Source organism: Hyalella azteca, unplaced genomic scaffold (assembly GCF_000764305.2).
Source record: "Hyalella azteca isolate HAZT.00-mixed unplaced genomic scaffold, Hazt_2.0.2 contig11203, whole genome shotgun sequence".
NCBI lineage: Eukaryota > Metazoa > Arthropoda > Malacostraca > Amphipoda > Hyalellidae > Hyalella > Hyalella azteca.
This window is the reverse complement of record NW_025941209.1, coordinates 20,777-40,285: the sequence shown is the minus strand read 5'-3', so window position 1 is coordinate 40,285 and position 19,509 is coordinate 20,777. Positions and strand designations below refer to the sequence as shown.

Here is a 19,509-nt window from a genome sequence, read left to right as displayed (position 1 = left end):
TGCGCGACGTCTGACTAAATTTGGTCAGAGTGAGAAGACGTTTCTCCACCAACCTTTCATCAATGAGAGTGACTTGTTCAACTATTAGCTGAATGTCAGAACTTGAAGGACTGCGATCTCACAAGCAAACCAAAACTAAAACGAAGTAGGATGGCAGATGCCACTAAAACATTTCTATTGTGTGGCTGGGCGTCGCTACACATTATAAGAGCAAGGTATGTGGCGGGCGATGAGTTGTGGCGTCGCCACACATTATAAGAGCAAGGTATGTAGTAGGCGATGAGTTGTGGCGTCGCCACACACTATAAGAGCAAGGTATGTGGCAGGCGTTGAGTTGTGGCGTCGCCACACATGTTAAGAGCAAGGTATGTGGCAGGCGTTGAGTTGTGGCGTCGCCACACACATATGAGAAGTAAGAACGTATATTTTGTTCAAGGCTCCCTGTGAATGTATACGACAAAATGAGCCTCAGATTTTAGAACAGGTCAAAATAAAACCGAGATTTTAGAGCAAAGACAACAATGGTGTCTGGTTTTCAAAATCTTTGATTTACACCAGAATCGGAAACAAAAATTCATTTGATTACAATTTTATTGAATAAATAATCATGCAACTAAGAAACACCGAATGGACGTTACATTTAAACTGCAGCCTATTTCGCAATTTTTCACGGGAAGCGGTCCAGAAACTATGTGATTTATATTTTTATTCCATCCTCAAAATACTGCATTCACTCATAGAAATAGCGTACTGCATGTTGGAAGCAATACATAAATGACCTACAATAAGCATACAATAAACAATATATTATTGACTAAATTAGGTTTTAGGCTGACTGGTCCGCAAGACCAAGCTTGAGCAGCACTCAAGACTGCATTTACATTAAAAAAACTTAATATAATTATAGCAGGATTAAAGGTAAATAGCAAATAAGAACAAGCTACCTCGTGTTGAAAGGAAAACATCATCACGAACAAGGTGGCCAAACTTAGACCATTAAATATTTCTTGAATGTCATTCATTACGCGCGCGATGGCCAACGCAATGACGGGAATAAGAGTAGCGTCAGGATCTCAGAAGACAGGTGGTGGCAAATGAAGAATAAACTTATTTCCAGTGCCTTTTTGGCTACTCTGAAAAAAGTTCACTTGAAAAATCTTATTAGGGAGTTCATGTTAAATGGCACGCGTTCACGTAAAAAAAATATAGGTGGAGTAAAGAATTTTGAAATAAAGATCCATTTTATTCGCTATAACCTATGTGGAAGACATCTTTTCCAACCATTCAAAAAGAAGCCATACATGAAATGTCCCGAGCAAACAGTTCAATGCAGTGTAATTACAAATCTCTCTGTAAACAATATGCATCGCTGTGATGCAATTATAGTCCGGAGCTATTTATAAATACATCAATAATTCCTCTTATAACCCTGGACTGACGTCGGCTGTATCACAAATATCCAAGAAAATTGCAAAAAGGATCTTGCTATACCTTTAACATTCACGCAATTACCATCCTCTATCAGTGTTCTCAGTACCGACGTAAATAAGACCTAGCAATATTAACGTAGAATATCCGTTATTGGTGTATGTCACGATATCAGCTATGGCTGGAGAAACCACAATCCTGGAGGGCAATAATATAAAAAAAAATTGCAAGAAAGCCACGAGCTCATCAAGGATTGTGATGAACGATAATGAGTGACGCAATGCATATAACGTCCTACAACGTAATGGTCACTCGTAGCATAGTTAACAAGTAGCATCTTCATTAACTTGCGTGGACTTCTCAACTCAAAGGACATCAAAGAAAAGATCAAACTATTAATTATACATCGGTTGCGCTCATAATAAACCCTGACGACAAGGCCCAATGGGGATGATTATCCATAAGACGCGCACAAAACAGCCGAGTTAACCTGCCATAGAAATGAAACAAACAAGATATTTGTAGTTTCGTTGTAAGCAACAACGAAGAGATTTGATAGCACCGAGAGTTCCATGGTGTAATAGACATCATAAAGCCACACAAATCACAACAAAATTGAGCAAGTCATGTTTTTGTTTCCTACAATACTGTTCCATTAAGAGTACAGAAGATGCAGCTTATTGAAGCCAGATACAACTAAAAAACTAAATCTGAGGAGGATCTAAATCCGTAGTTTATTAAAAAATATATTTTACCCGGAAAAATGATCATCCTGGATCAGCTTACACCTAAATGATCAGCTTAGAGCAAAATACTGTCTTGTTACATAATTATTTTGGAATACTCAGTTTCAATATGCGAACTAATAAAGTTTCATATAATTTTTAGCTACGAAATCACTTTCATTTGTCATACAAATTTAAAGCCCCATTTTCATAGGCTAACCACCATAAATATATCAGAATAAACCTCTATGTTGCAAGCATGTATATCCAAGAATAACATGTAGATAATTTTTAAAGCAAATAATATTTTTGGATCGATTACATTAATGCAAAATAACTAATAAAACTTAGATTACAGACAGTGATCATTTGTGCTCACGCCAAGCACTTCTCGTGTGACATAAAATGGCATGTCGGAAACCGCAAAGTTCCTGTAAGTTTCCTATATATCCTATATATTTCCCTATATATCAGTTTCCGACTGATGATGAAACAAGTGGAGTCCATGGCCCCGCTGACTGACGCCGTGGTCAATGATGTGTGACCAACACTGACTATATATTGTTCACTGACGCACGGGCTAGGAGGCAATCAGAACCAAAAGTTGGATACTCATCTTAGTAAAAAAATTATTGAAAAAATACATGAATGTGCGTATAAGAAGACAAATAAATATGAATATAAATTATGGCAATGGCTGCTGCAAGTATCACGTTTGGACATCAGTTCATGTCTGAGGGATGCGTCGTAATTACTGAGCTGGAGAACACTCAGACGACGAAGCACCTGCTGTAAAACATGGTTTGTAATGCTGTACAATTTTAGCGGACCTGGGTTCCCTGAGAAAAGCGCTTCGTACATTAATAAGAAGCTCATAAAATGAACAGGAATTTAAGTAGGTGGTTCACACAAGCTTAGCTTTGTGCTATGAACTCCTAATGAACGCTATGATACTTCTTAAATTTTGATGCAATTGCCATTTGATGAACTATTGAAGACAAAGACCTAAAATATTGTAGATGATTGAATGTATCTATATACTTACAGTTCTTACGTTAAATAGGGATCATATAAAAAAATCTCGTCGACACAGAGACTGTAATCCGTTCGGATTAATATATCTAAAATGAGATTAAAACTGCTTCGTAAAATTTAATATAGTAAGATATTTCGCATACCTGAAAGAAATACGCGTTTAAAAAACTTAAAGCAATCTGCAAGGCCACGTTGACGATAAAGCAACCTGTCATGTCGGGGAATATAAGCAACGAATAGCACATAAATCTTCAGGTTATAACCGTCTGAGATTTTAAGTACTTAAAAACCAGTCATTGATTACCACTGCAGCAAGAGAATTACACTTTAACACTGATGCATCCTAGTAAATTAGTAAAAACCATAATTGATTTATCTTGGGCTTCGCAATAAGGGAGGTTGATTTCCAGACCATTCTTAAAAACGGAGGGTAGCAAGTGCGGTTCTCGGAGGACGGTTGCGTTTACTGACTTTACGGGCCACATGTTCAGTAGTGAGGTAAACACTGCCAAAGTAAAAGAGAACACAGCCGTGTAGTGCGTGCTTGCATGTCATTTGAGTGGAATAATCCTTTGAAACTAAAGAAATTGGAAACTACGACCTTGAAGCACTTGAGTACCATAGTTGAGGTGACCTCCCATTTAGAATACAATTACTAACTAGATACACGATTATAAAATGATGTTGAATATGATGATAGATTAAGGCAAACGACGTTCTATTCAACGTAGAGTAGAAGGCGAGATCTTGGCTGAGCGGTAGCAGTTCTCGTAGTTTCCTGGCAGACTTCAGCGTCAAGGGATCAGCGGCTCCCGCTCTTCCGCAGTCGAATCTCTCCTAAAACAAAATTGAAATAATTGAAAACTCACCCAGGGGCTAATCTGAAACTGACATTCTTCCGAGCAAGAATCTTTGACACACACCATTTGAAGCAGAAGTGAGATCTACGATTTACTCCACACTCATTTAAAAATAATTTTGAGATAATTTTAATGCTGGTGGGGACACGTTGTGCATTATACATGTCCCAGATTAGTATCACGAGCGATCGACAAGATCCGAAGAGCATGACAAAGAAACTGACTCTCCTCAAACCAGTAAAAAAGCAAACTAGTGGCTACATGTAGTGTAATAGTTATTCGTTACCCCTGACATTGGAGAAACCCCAAGCACAAGAGAAAGCAGTAAAAAGCAAACAATGACAAGACACTGGGTTACGCAAGGCGGGATGCATGTCGGAGGCCAGCTCTGCCCAACTCACAATTTAGTTCATATTCCTTTCTGTAAGTAAGAACGCTACAGTGCACAACAGCCTATGAAGTCAAAGTCGAAATGCCGTAAGTCCACAACCATCGCTTAAGCATGCTAAATTAAGCATGGCCATACTGCATCTAGCTTTACCTAATCCAACCCAACCTTCTCACGTCGCAACATTTCTTCACCCAAAACAAACCTGAGCGGACCAAACCTAACCTCATTGGCTGTAAAAAATTAGTTCGGCGAGACAAGTGAGCAGGTAGAGCTAGTTATCAAGTTAATGCAAGTTCTGAAGCGTGCTGACGCGACTGAGACTTCATGGTTCAGGGAAGAATTGGTTCAGCAGCTGTGAGAAATTATAAATTTTTCACCTATTATTTCTGTAATTTCCAAGCTAAATATTATTTCCAAACAATCTTCCATAATAATAAAGGTAATCTTGAATTATTTATTTCCGACGCAGTGCGGTTGCCTCTTGTCCAGCTTGCGCGGACAAGTCAATGTCCGAGACTGGGCGAACAAGCTAGTGAGATTTCTTAGATTCATTAAGCAGTTCCGAGCGGTGGTCGTCAATCTGTGATACTTACGAACTACAGTTTTGTGCCGTGAAATAATCATGTGTCTCCAGAAGCTTCTTACTCGTCAATCATCAAGTATTTCTCAAACTTCCTATAAACCTGATTCGCTGTCCCTTATTTTGTGCGAATGCCGTGTCATTTTCCTTTTGTTTGGTTTGCACTACCTATGCTTATTTTTGCTCCTGTGGGAAGTTGGACACGTATTTTAAATGTATCATTTTAAACAAATTTATATCAGAATAATATCTAATATATTTCAAATCTATAGCAAAGTTTAAGTTTATTTCAAATATATATCGAAGTTATTAAATATATGGTATGATAAATATATATAGCAAATTCTAGCAAATATTTTAAATTATTTCAAAGTATAATCAAAGTTTATTAAATATCGATAGTTCTATTATGCGAGAAGAGGGTTCGTGCAATTCACGATGGCAGTTGGCTATACTGTTTCGGAATGTGCAATCCTAATTTAAGTCTTTCATCTTCTTTCAACACGCAGTGAAACCTTTAGCTATTCTCGCTGTCTTCTTCCGTCCAACTTCCTACTCCTCTGACTGATTTCCTCTAAATTTCTTAAATTAAACTCTTCATTTATTCCATTGTCATAAAGTCATAACACTGGGCATTAAAAACTTCAGGTCAGTTGAGATCTTAAATTAATTTGTTCTTTGTTGCTGAAATTGCTGATAATTAATTTTACTGTCAGATCCTGCATGAACCTGACCAAGATTATGCTTATTCTTTTCTAGTATCTACATTCATCAAGTTTCGGGTCCAGTGTTGTCTATGAGCCTTTCCTCCGTGCTACGTTATTTCTTTTACGTAACGTCTACGTTGTCTGACGTCACGGCTACGTCGCAGCACCTGGGAGACCACATCTGAAGCCCTTTAAACTTAGCCACGCTCGGAACAAGCCAATATTATTTTATTGCTTACTGAATTTTACTTCATCGAGGATAAATAAATGAATGAAAACCTTATGAAGCATCGTGGCTATTACTGAAAGCGCCGTTGCTGCTTCCAGCCAATTTTAATTGTTCTGAATTTATTAAATAAACCTTTGAATCGAAACTCGATTGAGTAAATCCTTACACAGCAGCAGCAAGAAGCGAAGCAATTACCCGGTACTGAAGGACACAGGGCCTCAGCAGCAGCAGCAGCAGCAAGAAACATTACAGTACCTGGCAGCAGATGAGCGCGAGAGGCAGCAGCAGCAGACGCTGTTGACGAGGTCGTGGATGGTGCGGTCGCCCTCTTCCCTGAAGACGTGACTCGTCGCGTCCTCCTGGCACTCCTCTACGAACTTCTGCAGCGGCGACTTGGGGAAGCCTTCTGCATAGTATCTCTGCCCGAACAATTTCGCTCGACAATGCTACCGACAGTACCTCACAATACAGAGTACGAATATAAACTTCCTACCATTGAAAACCGTTAAGCATCCATAAAGCATATAATTAATCACAATAATAATTAAAAAGTACATTGTGTGTCTCGCTCCCGGAAATTTAATACAAATAAAACATTGTTAATCAAATTTCAAAAGCATTCTTGATTACTTGGACAAAATGTGTGACCTAAATGCATGAAGTTTGATTACATGATTGTCTGAACAGATCAGGATACAATGGCATCATAGTGAACGCCATTTAAATGCAAACCTTAATTGTGTCGTAGGCATCCATGATGATGGCAAGGAAGAGGGATAGGATGACGTAGACGAAGAGGGATATGAAGGAGTAGAGGTAGATCCTACTGAACCACCAGATCACCGGGTCCTTAGCTGACGTAGACGAGAACGTGGCGAACATGTCGTCTCCGTTGATCAGGGAATACAGGCACTCCATCGTCGTCGACAGCGACCGAAACTGTACGCAAAAAACTATTATAATATAAAAACTATTAGAAGTATTAGCATTGTACGTGGCATGGCAGAATTATGCATGCTTCACATAAGCTTGCAGTGAATAAGTTAAAGGAATTATACAATGTTTCCGTTATAAAGTTAAAAATTAGGGAAAGTTTTCACTGTGAAAAACAGTCGAGTGTGAGGAAACTATTGGAAATTGATCAAAAATGTTACAATACGTGTGTAAATTTGGTTCAACAGAGCAATAAAAATCAAGGCTGATTGAAGAAAATCCTAAGTCTAAAATGAGTCGATAATGTCAATTAATTTGCTATTATTCATAAACAGAATTTTACAAGCAAATTAATAAGGTGATAGGAAGATTTGAACCTTGATGTGGTAGGGACTGAGGATGAGCCAGCCACAGAGACAGTAGCCCGCGAAGAGCATCGTGATGCATATGGAGTAGCGCAGCACGTTGGGCAGGCACTTCTTCAGCGTCAGGATCAGCACCTGTTCAAACACGCACTTTCAAATACACAATTGAGGAATAGGTGAATAAAAACTTTGATGACCAAGCTCATAAACTGATACTTACTGTGGAGAAATTTGAAAACTCACAAATTGTGTCAGTCGAAGCACCACTACAAGTGTTCATCCAGCAGCCAGTTTTAGCATGAACACCATCATAATAAAGCGGTCACTGCAACCACAATAGAGACAAAGCCGTGGCTCGAAACTGCGGAAGCAATAGAGATGGCATGATGACCTCTTGGCTTCTTGTCTATTCTGCCGACCAAACAACTTACAGCGGACATTTAGCCTTGAGTAAGATAATTGCGGCTATCGGGACAGTTCGATAGAATAAGAGTTATCATGAGTAATAAGTAATACGGCAAATGGTAGATTGAGATGGAAACTCACGTTGTAGGTCTGGAAGAAGCCGAGGTATCTGAGGCAGCCAAACCACACGAGCAGGTTGCCTACACCGAGGAAGAGAGAGCAGATGTTCCACGTGTCCATGTAGCCTTCGTGGTTCTGAAGGTAGCAACTGATATTATTTACCAAGCCACTATATTTCCGCGGCAACCAGATATATTTTTACGTATTGTATATATCATACATAATTTTGAAATGCAGATCATGGACGTTGAAAAATAATAATAAGATCGCGAAATAATAATAAGATCTTCGTAAATTTCCATACGAGGCGACATTCTCAGCCTGAGACTAAAATTCCCGCAGATGTTACCAAATTTAATGTATCAGATTAATGATTTATTTCCTTACTAGATAAAATAATCACTAGATCACTAGATTGAATCACTAACTATTTACTAGATCACTAGGTCACTAAATAAAATAATAGTTTCTTTTTCGACTATCATGCAACAGGATTAGTAAATGGTGAATAAATATCCAAGAGATAAATCACAAAATCGCACCGCTCTAAGAGAGCGAGAACAAGCAAAAATGAGTTGAAGCAACATGCAGCACAGCCACTTAGCCTAGTGCCTAGTGTGGCACTAGCCACTTAGCCTAGTGTGGCACTAGCCACACTCACACGGCTCCGCCTCAACAGGTCGTGCAGTTAAATAAGCTTACTTTGACGACGACGAACACACTTATCTTGTCAGCATCTCAAATCTTAAAACACGACACTCACGAAAGTGAAGGTCGTAAGAAGCAGGTTCCTCTTCACAATATATTGTCCGAAAACTACGTAACGAATTATATGCTTAAATATATTCAGGGTGTGTGTGAAAGCCTCTAAACAAAGGTTTAACATAAGCTAGGACCAAATGTGGCAATACTCGCTGGTTTTGATGAGGAACTATCCTGGGAATAAGGTCTGGTTTTCGGACAAGTGATTGTGAACATCAAAAATGGAAAAATCAAAAATAGGCCATGTAATAAACTCAAAGGAATTCATGCGTGAATAAGACTATGATTGATTCCAGCCAAGAATCGAAATATTTCTTCAATTCGAGCATACAAAAAATACAAGCTTCTCTGATGAGTAACATCAACAGATTTCGTGCAGTAGTAAGTAAGAAAATAAAGTGAAATAATTTAATAATTAGTGCATCGCCAGGCAAATGAAAATAGCGGCTTAGCAAGAAAAACACGGTTCATAAACTGGAAGCGAAAATCTGATATTAACTTTTCAGTTTACATAGCACCGAATCGATCTCGACAATCATGCGGCAGCATTTCGGTCACACAAGCCGTTCAACACCACAGACAATTCCAATGAAATTATCATACTAACGACAACATAAATAATTTTTGGGAAATCGAGAAATTTCACAGATATGTAGCTAAAAATCTATGGAATCAAGTAGCATACGTTCGGTTGTCCACGAATGATGAATATCGATGAACATAACATTTATGCCTCAGTTGTCATTACTAACATTAGCCTAAAGGAACATACGTAGAGCAGGCGTTTGCACGCATCAATCCAAGACTTAACATACCGCAATGGAAGCCCAACCCACTTGTGAAGAAGTACACTTTTTTAACCCACACTGAAATAATTCAAACATATTTAGGAGACGTGAAGTTTTGACTCACGAATTGGTTTCCTTTAACAAATTCAGACTTGTTGACACGCAGCACCTGCAACGGAGGAGACATCAACAGTCACGTGTACTTATCACCACGTCCGGCCTTGGTTGTGTTGCAAGCAAACAGAAGGCAGTTAGCCCTCGTCTGGTGCAATGGATCGCGACTGCGGTACATATGAAGGATCATGACTGCGGTACATATGAAGGATCGCGACTGCGGTACATATGAAGGATTACAACAGATCACGAAAAACTTGGACTTAAGACCCGGCGATCTATTCGACTTACCTCGACCACATGGAAACTGAGCACAAACCAAAAATTAGTTTTCGACACGGAAGAAAAAAAAAACAGGCAAGGCGTTGCCGTTCGGACAACCTAATATCTTCTATTATAATGGAGGATATTATAATAGAGATCTTCTGCTCGGTCTTCTACTATAATATCTTCTATTAGTAATAGAGAGTGACTTGTTCAGAAGTGGAAATTTGTGCAACGCATTTGAGACAGAACTATTGAAGAAATGTAATAGGTTAATATGGTAGGTATAGGGTATAGTATTTATCATGATAAAGCTTCACTGATCTTAAAATGTGAAATATTCACCCATCAACCAGCGCGCTTTGATAGCAGCAATAAAAGCAGTACACAACGGCATGTAATTCATGAATCGTTAATAGAGATTAAGTTCAGTGAAATATGGCAAACAAAAATATCAATTGAAGGAGCATGCATTACTAAATAAAGATGAAGAAGCTTCAGGGAGTTAGAGCAAGCAGCAGCTACTTTAGCATTAGAGCGCAGCAATGCGTCGTAGGCATCATTGTTGCCCAGTCTACGTTAGGAAAAATTGAATTGTCATAATTATGTCTTTATTCCAGCAGGGTTATGAATTTACGGTATAATATCAATTGAGATGTGTGCAGGATTTGGTTTCTTCCGGCCCCGAATATTTAAACCAATGCATCACCCATTTATACTAACTGATCTATTCACTAGGGATTTATTTCAGGGAAGTTTAGACTTAAATAAACTCAATTGGCGAAGCAATTATAATATCAAAACGCCAAGATTGTGTACCATGATATTTGTCGGATCTTTGGAATCTAAAAGTTTCCATTTGAAATTTTCTATTATCTATAATTGATAAGTCTCCATAACAGGACATTCAATTCCCCCCCCCCCTCCGTGCTAGAGGGTACAGAAATTACGGCAAATTAAGTTAACAAATTAGACTAAAAAGACAACGTGACGGCGGCAACAAATACAAGTGGCGGCAGCGATAAATAAGTCCGGAACATAAGTGAGATAAATGAGATGACTAAGCTAAGTAAACAAGTGAGTCACGCACGGCAACTAAGCTGGTAAACAAGTGAGTCACGCACGCAACTAAGCTGGTAAACAAGTGAGTCACGCACGGCAACTAAGCTGGTAAACAAGTGAGTCACGCACGCAACTAAGCTGGTAAACAAGTGAGTCACGCTGGGCAATTCGGGTTAGTAGAAAGTAAGCAATTTAAGAAGACTAACTGAGGCAAGTATACAAGCGAGTTAGGAAAAATAAGTAAGGCAAATATACAAGCGAGTTAGAAAAGGCAAATAAGGTAAGTAAAGATGGCTACCTGTGCGGTGGTGTCGCCGAGCATCTGCAAAAGAGACATAGCAGGTGAGCTTTGAATGCCACACGTGCTCCGCACACTGCAGTCTCCCTACAGCTCTCAACCTAACCACTGTGTACATGCGTATTCCTGCGCTACTTCAATTACTGAGCTCCATCACAATTGAGATAAACTTGGACTTGTAAAGATATTCACATGCTCCTTACTGAATCAAATGGAATACGGTAGTTTCTTTGCCAATTATTAAGCTAAAATCATGTACGCGTTGCTTAGAAGCTAAGGTTTAAGCAAGTTGCATACAATACCGCAGCTATTTTGTTTTGTTTCTGCAAGGCCTTTCACGGACTCACGATTACATATGAAAAACGTTATTTGTTTGTAACGAAAGTCGTATCGGATGTTATCAATAAATAGATGGTAGTCAGCCAAAACATTCATTACAACAGCTAAGATGTGAACTTGAAGATAGAGACCCTGCGCCTGATTCTAAATGGGCATTTAAAACCCCCTACAATAGATTCTTATAATAACAATTATAGATTACAAATGCACTACTCGCTACAAAGAATACTTAGATGCGACCACAGCAGCCAGGGCTACGCCAAGAATTTGAAGCTGAAATTGAACGAGATTTTAATCATTTTTGCAATGTTCAGCTATAAGATGGAATTTCAAAGGCAAAATTTTCTATGCTTATATACGAAATTTAGGGAAATATCATTTCAGGGAAATGAACTTGGAGAGAAGCAATAAGCGTAAACTACTGTGGCAAGGTTAATCAGAAAGCGATAGAAGGAAAAATGAGGCAAGTCTGGTAGACTATGCTACTTGGTTAGTGACAATGCAAGTACGGTTGCGTACACATGAAGGCTACTGAAGTAAATAAAAAACATTCATGAACTGCACGATATTTCAATAAAAAAAGTTTCTAGAATAATTTTGAGGAAGTGTTTAATGCAGATATATGTAGATTAGATAAGCCCGTAAACGCTTCAGAAAGAGATGGCTGAAGATTTTTGCGTGTGCATGTCACGTTATGCTTTGAAAGTTACATGCTTCTTGCAAAGCTGGCACCGCTCACGTTTCATCAAAGTTTTGGAGCCTATAGTGTGCAGACTGTACTACACAAAGATTCATATAAAAATATGAGAGAAATAGCGAGAACTGACCCTGCTTTCGAGCCCGAGTTTGAGGAGAGTTCCGATGATGATGAGGATGTCGTTGATGCAGATGAGAACGTACCAGAAGTTGCAGAACTCCAGCTCATCCCACTTGCTGAGCGTCTTGCGGTAGTACGTGTGGAAGAACGTCACGCACGACTGCAACAACATGGCATCACGTTAGCAATAGAAAATTTATGATAACCACAAAGATTAATGTGCAGTCAGAGGAGTTGTCGAAGTTTGTCTGAAATTCAAGCACTTAACTGAATTTTGAGACTTTGTTCAACACTCAGTAACAAACTAACACAAGACTATTTGATTCGAAATACAGTTTAGTCACAAGTGCAACTTAATGAATAAACTTGAAGCTGCCAACCAGAAATTTGAAAATGCAACTGCAGCATTAATTGGAGAGTCTAAGAAACCTACAGGTAAACCGAAATATCAGACAGTTAAAATATTCACTGTGGACTGCAATACCCCAAAAAAACCAAAGCAAAGTGCCAGACCCTCGAACTATTCACTGCATACCACAAGACGCACGTATCTAAGTAGCTGTGCTCGGTACAGAGAGCGGCAGCACATAAGCAGGGAGAGGCAGCACATGATCATGGTGAGGATGTTGATGGTGGTTGCCTCAGGCTGGGGAGTGTGGTTGTCATCGTCGCTGTGGCAGGACAACACCGTAGCTTCGATGTTCAGGCCCACCAACATCTGGCCGTCCCGGTCGTCGTTGTCGAACACCAACTGCACATGAACTGCTCGCTGGAGCTTCTCCAAATTTAGGCTTACATTCGACCCGATGAGATGTGGGTACCTACTCAATAATTATGCTCCTAAAAGTACAAATACACTTATAGTTAGCATTTTATTTAATACAAAACAAAAAACTCCAAAGACTGCCTTAGTTAACTTATCAATTGATCAGAACTTGGAAATTTATCAATACTCATCAGTTGAAAGAAAGAGGAAGACGAGTTGATGGATATTATGGACGTTAAACAATCTACGAATTCTAAGGCAGGACGGAGACACTAACAAGGACTATAAAGTCAGGAGGTGGTTTGATGAGATGTGGGCGAGTGTAGTGATGACTGACGGTTGTGTTGAGGACTCATGGTTATGGTGAGGACGTCGAGTGTAGTTGGTACCCAAGGTTGTGGTGAGGTTGAGTACAGAAGTACTCACGGTTGTGGTGAGGTTGTAACAGTCCGGGGCGAGAGACGAAGGTTCTGAGCGTAGTTTGACTGCCTTGACTTTGAAGAAATACTGGCAATTAAGGAGCGTGTCGAAGGCTACGGTGAAGTTGCGAGAGTCAAAGAAGTCGAGCGCTGACCAAACTTTTGCAGCTCTCACAGCCGCCCACGGAATGTCAATGCATTCTGAAGTTAATTGACGAGTTAAGCATGCAGTTTAAACTATTCTCCAAGTGAAAATAAAATCCCAAGTCCACCTAATGTTCCAACACGATAAGTTAGTTGATACATGCGCGATTAATGTATTATATACATCTTTTTACTTCCGTTAGGATGCATCACGAGATATGTTTTAAGTAAATGATAAACAGTATACGTAGACTGAACGAGGGAGGACCCAACCAAATCACTGAACAATGAACGCCAGGCATTAAATGAACTGTCTGGGAATGAAAAATTTCACCTTCACATCGCCCAATAAAAATTAAAAGAGCCAAGATTTTTCACTGCCTGCTATTCTTTGGTCAGCCTTGGCTCCTTTAAAAACTTAACTATTTTGATACAGAGAAACGTCATCAAGTCTGCACGAGTTTGCTACAGTGTTATCAAACAAATGTTTTCACAGAGATTTTTACACATACCAACATATGTCAACCATATCTCCGAAAGACGACATACAAGTTCGAGTTGTGTTTCCTTGTTATGGCCATAAAGATTCTCCACATGACTCACCAGTGAGGTGGCGGGCGAAAGATTCAGTGTAGTGCTCACAGCAGAAGTGTGATGGCATTACCGTGTCGTTTGCACTGTGATACTCATACGACCCAATCGAGATGTCGCTCAGATTTGTATACTGCCCAAAAACCAAACAATAGTCAGTATACAAGAATGTATATTGATTTATTAATATAATAGGTCCATCACTATTGACTAAAAGCCTTTAAAACAAACTTTACTGTCAGTACTAAATAAATACAATTCAAAAAGAATTGTCCGCATATTAGACTGGAAGAAACTTTCCTGTTTACATCAGTCTCTATCAGCAGACAAGAAGATTACTGGTTTAAAATAATTTCTAATGGCAATAGAAACGCAATAACAGAGCAGAACTAGAATGTAGTGCCGGGCAGCAGTCCAAGTACAGCACGAGCATCACTCACGGCGACGACGGCGAAGTCGATGTAGTCGTAAAATTCCTGTCTGGTGTAGACGGCGAGAGGTCCATCAGAGGGCGGGTAGGCCAGCACCTCCCTGGTGCTCTCCCACCCCAGCAGGAACATGTGTGAGAAAGACACGCGCGTGTCCCATAGATATGCCACATGCAGGTACCGCTGAGCTGCAAACAGCCACAACTGAAAAATATATAATGGCGTGGTTAGCGGCATTGAAATCCAGAAGAGTTTGAGTTTCAACTTTCAAGATTACCTACGTATTAAGGTTCTGATTGTATTTTGTAATTCAATGTAGTAAAAACGTATGATAGCGATTACATGGAATAAAATGGGAGGGCATAATTTCCTGGATGACATATTGATTGTTAGGCTTTACCAGTATTATAAAGCTTAAAGTAAGCTATCGAGAATGCTAGAGCTCAGACGCCATTTTCAGATCACAACTAGGAAAATTCTCGACAAAATGAAACTAGTTTAAACACATACAGTTAGATTGATCTGTCGTATAGGAGGAATAGTTTTTGATTATTAATTCTATATTCATTTTCCTGCCAGTGGGTAGCCAGTAATGACTTGCATGAATAAATGAGAAGCCTCAAAAAAATTTCGGCAATAAAATGAATAAGAAGCAATCAGGAGCAGCAATAAATTACAGGGTATCACCTGAATAGTAACTACGATTATTTTGAAGACTTGCAGTAAAAGTTTCCATGGGAAACGATGTCTGGCATGCCACTTCTCCACAGGATTCATGAAAAAAAATCTGGAAAGGCATTAATGTTCAGTAGATTTTTGGCTGAGAATTGTGGGTGCAAAGCAATATGTTACCACAGTATATAAAGAAAATAATTAATATATTGTCTTGACAAAGTTGAAATTTGGCCTCATTCAATATTAACAATCAGGACTCATAAAGAAATGTCAGTAGAATCCCATTATTTGGACTGATGTGACAACTGAAAGCTGACAATGCAAATGAAGCACAAAATTATTTAATATCAAAGTAGATGAGTTCTGATAAAGATCAAGCTATTAAGACTACGTATTAGACATATGCCTAAAGAGGAAAGTGGGTTTACTTGTACATCATTACTAGTATAAGTTTAGGAAACATAAAAGTGCAGCTTACTTGAGTTGCCGCCTCATCTTGCCAGCCTGATGTTCTCTGTCTTGCAGGTATTGCTCCTGAGAAGTTGTAGGACAAGTAATGCTGCTGTCAGCCAGGGAGCCATAGTCCACACTGCCTCCTATGTTCAGGGACTCACTCAATGGGCTCTCTGCCAGCTGGCCCAGCTCTGGACAAAAATACATCAATTGGTCATTAATAAATACTACCATAACATTGATTTAAAATCAACATTCATTTCCATAATCATAGGTAACTCTTTATTTAGTATTGCATTACAATACAATTGCGCAATTTTGTTGCGATGAAAACCACATGACCCATTTGAAATTAGTGCTTAGGCAGTAAACCTATGAAAGATTTTAGCAGCCTTTAAATCCAAATTTAATTAAAAAAAACATTTTACATTTGTATCAATTTAATTTTTGTTTAAATATCAATACCAACAACTACAAATTAAAAGATAAATTTACTAAGAAAACAGATGCAAACAACCACTTACCATCTTCACTCTCATTCACACCTGTCCAAGAGCCTGAATGAGGACGAGAAGGTGGTGAGTCTGAGGGAGAGGTTGCTTCAGGGATAGCTTCACCAAAAGACACACAGCGCTGAGGAACTGAGTCAAACACATTTGTATGATTTTGTTGTAAAGATACTGAACTGGTGTTGAAGTTGCAGGGTCTTGAGCTGATGTTTGAGGCAGTGGATACATCAGGATGGATGGCTGAAAATGCCTCAGATTCAGCAGAATGACAAATGATCTTGGGTATGAGGGGTTTCACTTCAGATATCGCAGGTTGAGGCAGTCTCCCAGTACTGGCAAACTCTGGAGTTTTGTGTGTGTCATTTGCTATCAAGTTTGGTGTAGAGTGAGCCTGCTTTGTAGCACCAGGGACCAAAGAATATTTCCCTTTGAAATTGCTGGTAGTAAGGCTTTCACATTCTTCTTCAGAGCTTTCATCATTGCCACGGCGACGGATCAAGTGACTAACATTCATTGTGGAATAAAATTATTCATTTCACTAGCAAAACTAGAATAAACATATAAACATGGAAACAGAAAGGAAAAAATATATAAATTAATTCTTCAAATTCATCTAATTTCTATATCTTTATAAGTATAAATTTCTATGGTTTACCTCATGCTCTGCAAATGACTGCAATACTACCTTTTTAAAGGAGTCAATAGAAATTGATAAGCAGTAGGCAGAGCTGGGCAGCGCTACTTGAAAATGTAGCGGCGCTACCGCTACCGCTACATGCTCTAAATATAGCGGGCGCTACCGCTATCGCTACACCCACTGGATTGTAACGGGCGCTACCGCTACCGCTACAGTAAAATGTAGCGTGCTACATTAGCCGCTACAATGGCCAAAATTATTGGAAATCTCTAAATATTTATTGTTCTGCTATTGGGATTTACTCATTAACATTTAATGATAATAAAACATTTTTAAAACATATCAATGCAACTTTATTGCAATCAACCTAACCAAACTAGTATGGGTTACCCCAGGATTAGATACAGTAAATAGAAGTTACAGTTATTTTTATGTTTTACCTTCCCTACATGGATGTGAACTTTAATCTACCAATCTAAGAAATTATCCACATATACATATAAAAATAAGTTTTTTTTGTATATATATGAGGATTATTTTTGAGATTGGTATATTGCAGTAGACATCCACGTAGGGAAGGTGAAACATAAAAATAACTGTGTAAAAATAACTGTAAGCAAACTGAAAGATGAAAAAACCTGTAAGTGGTAACTGGTAACAACTTAACAAGTAACAACTAACATGTTGACACTAGTAACAGGCTGAGGTTGACAACATTACACCGAGATCTTTCGTACAGTTTTCTTCTGTAATTTATATTATGTATGTATCATGCTGGTTTTTAAATAATATATAATACTATTAAGGGGACCGGCTACCCTAAAAATCGGAAATTTTGGCTTTACCGTTTTCTTGACTAATTTTGTAGCTGCTAAAAAGGCGCGTCTAACGCAGTTTACCGCATGTCTGTGCGTGCTTTAATTTTTGCGTAAGACAATTATACAAATATATATATGAACATTTTTTAACAATATGTACAAAGATTTATTTGAATTAAATCTGTATATATAGATCATTACTCTCGTTAATTACAAAGTGTTTGCACTCGTTTGAAAGCTACAAACGAGACGCGTTCAACAAAGCTATTACTATAGATGTACATGCAATACTTTTTTGTGGAATGCAGTCTTGAACTTTTATAAAATGATCATTTTATATCATTATTTACAAATAAATGGTATTTATATGTCATTATTTAGGTTAATTGCAAAGTGTTTGCACTCGTTTGAAAGCTACAAACAAGACGCGTTTAACAAAGCTTAAATGTAGCGGTAGCGCTGTAGCGGCAAAACCTCGTATCGCTACTTAAATATGTAGCGGGCGCTACCGCTACCACTACATTGCCTTAAATGTAGAGCCGCTACCGCTACCGCTACTGAAAATGTAGCGGCCGCTACTAGCGGCCGCTACATGTAGCGCGCTACTGCCCACCTCTGGCAGTAGGGTACCTCTTCCATTAAAATATAGGAAACAACATATATTCTCATGCTAAATATTAACCTAATTTGAGATTTTTTGAGATATCAATTTGGCACCTTAATCAATTACAAACAGCAATCTTTGGAAATGAGACTTCAAGCTTCAGTATCAGTGGGGACTGAACCAAACTTTACTTTAATATAAGCTTGTAAATGACGACTGCAATTTACAAGTAACAACCCAAATTGACATACAAAAACTTGCATTGTAGCTAGAGGCATCAAGCTATTTTTATTCAGTTATTCCTACAGCTCCAAGTAAAAACTGTAGCTAGGTATGTTACCATACATCTAATTTTTCAATAACAACTGAACTGATCCAACTCAAACTAATGGACAGAATGAAAAGAGGTTTTACCAGTCATTTTAACTCAAATAATATATTGCATAGAAATGACTCATTTTTTCACTGGATGTAGATAATAACTACTGAATAATTAGCCATGTAAATCATGAAGGCAAGGTCTACTTTCAGGCTCACTCTTTCAGGTCTAGTAGACCTGGAATCTTGGTCTACTAGACCAAGATTCCATTCAATTGTAATCTTGGTATGGTAGACCTGTTCTACCAAGAAGATTCCAATTGAATGTTTTTTTGTTTGCATTTTTATGCCTTCTTTTTTTTATATCATTTAAAAGATACAAAACCTAAAATAGGTGAAAAGCTATTGTTTACTAGTTTTTAGAACTTAGAAGAGAAACTTGGCAAAAGCCTTAACTGTAATCTGTAAAGTGTAAAGGTAGCAGAAGCCAGTCCAAAATGAGATAAACCAGGCTAAGCCTGTCAGCCATGTTCAGAAATCAGAATCAGGATAGCAGATTTGCTTCTTTTTAAATAGCTAACACAGAAATATTCATGAAACCTGGTAGAGGGAAGAATTCTGGATGGAAATAAGGATCTATTATTCCAACTGGAAAAGAAGGCATTTGACCCTCTCACCCTCCCTCGCCTCCTGAATCAGGCTGAATGCAGCAGAATCAAACCCAACCAGATTCTTCAAAAGATAGTAATTAGGTAGTAAAGTAATCTATCAAAAAATTGTCTAAAAATCTTCATGCCAGAAAATTTTAACTAAATTATACTATAATGACAGACTGACAGCTCAGAGTGCCTCAGTCTCAGGGCTCAGACAACAGACATTATGATTATGACATGCTAACTGCGGTCTGCCTAGTAATCAATTAGCA

At 38.5% G+C, this 19,509-nt stretch overlaps 1 protein-coding gene across 4 annotated transcripts; it reads right to left on the bottom strand.

The window, feature by feature from the left end:
• Positions 1-573: 573 nt before the first annotated feature.
• On the bottom strand, positions 574-16,816 carry LOC108667847 (mucolipin-3). 4 transcript variants are annotated; one of them, XM_018154939.2, is made up of 15 exons: positions 16,223-16,816; positions 15,724-15,889; positions 15,258-15,357; positions 14,583-14,774; positions 14,155-14,275; positions 13,415-13,608; positions 12,770-12,973; positions 12,233-12,382; positions 11,067-11,090; positions 9,453-9,497; positions 7,800-7,913; positions 7,266-7,388; positions 6,688-6,894; positions 6,211-6,374; positions 574-4,025 (listed from the first exon to the last, which is right to left on the bottom strand). In XM_018154939.2, exons 1-15 carry the CDS (start codon positions 16,719-16,721, stop codon positions 3,983-3,985), a joined length of 2,346 nt encoding a protein of 781 aa, XP_018010428.1. In that variant the 5' UTR covers positions 16,722-16,816; the 3' UTR covers positions 574-3,982. The 4 variants fall into 4 exon arrangements, with proteins under 4 accessions (XP_018010428.1, XP_018010430.1, XP_018010429.1 ...); XM_018154941.2 differs by lacking the exon at positions 9,453-9,497; XM_018154940.2 differs by lacking the exon at positions 11,067-11,090.
• Positions 16,817-19,509: the final 2,693 nt, after the last annotated feature.

Coding starts and splice junctions, on each gene's coding strand:
- LOC108667847 (XM_018154939.2), bottom strand. CDS start 16,721: ATGAATGTTAGTCACTTGATCCGTCGCCGTGGCAATGATGAAAGCTCT. Junction 12,974..13,414: donor GTTACAACCTCACCACAACC/GTGAGTACTTCT, acceptor GTTCATGTGCAG/TTGGTGTTCGACAACGACGA. Junction 12,383..12,769: donor GAGCACAGCTACTTAGATAC/GTGCGTCTTGTG, acceptor ATGTTGTTGCAG/TCGTGCGTGACGTTCTTCCA.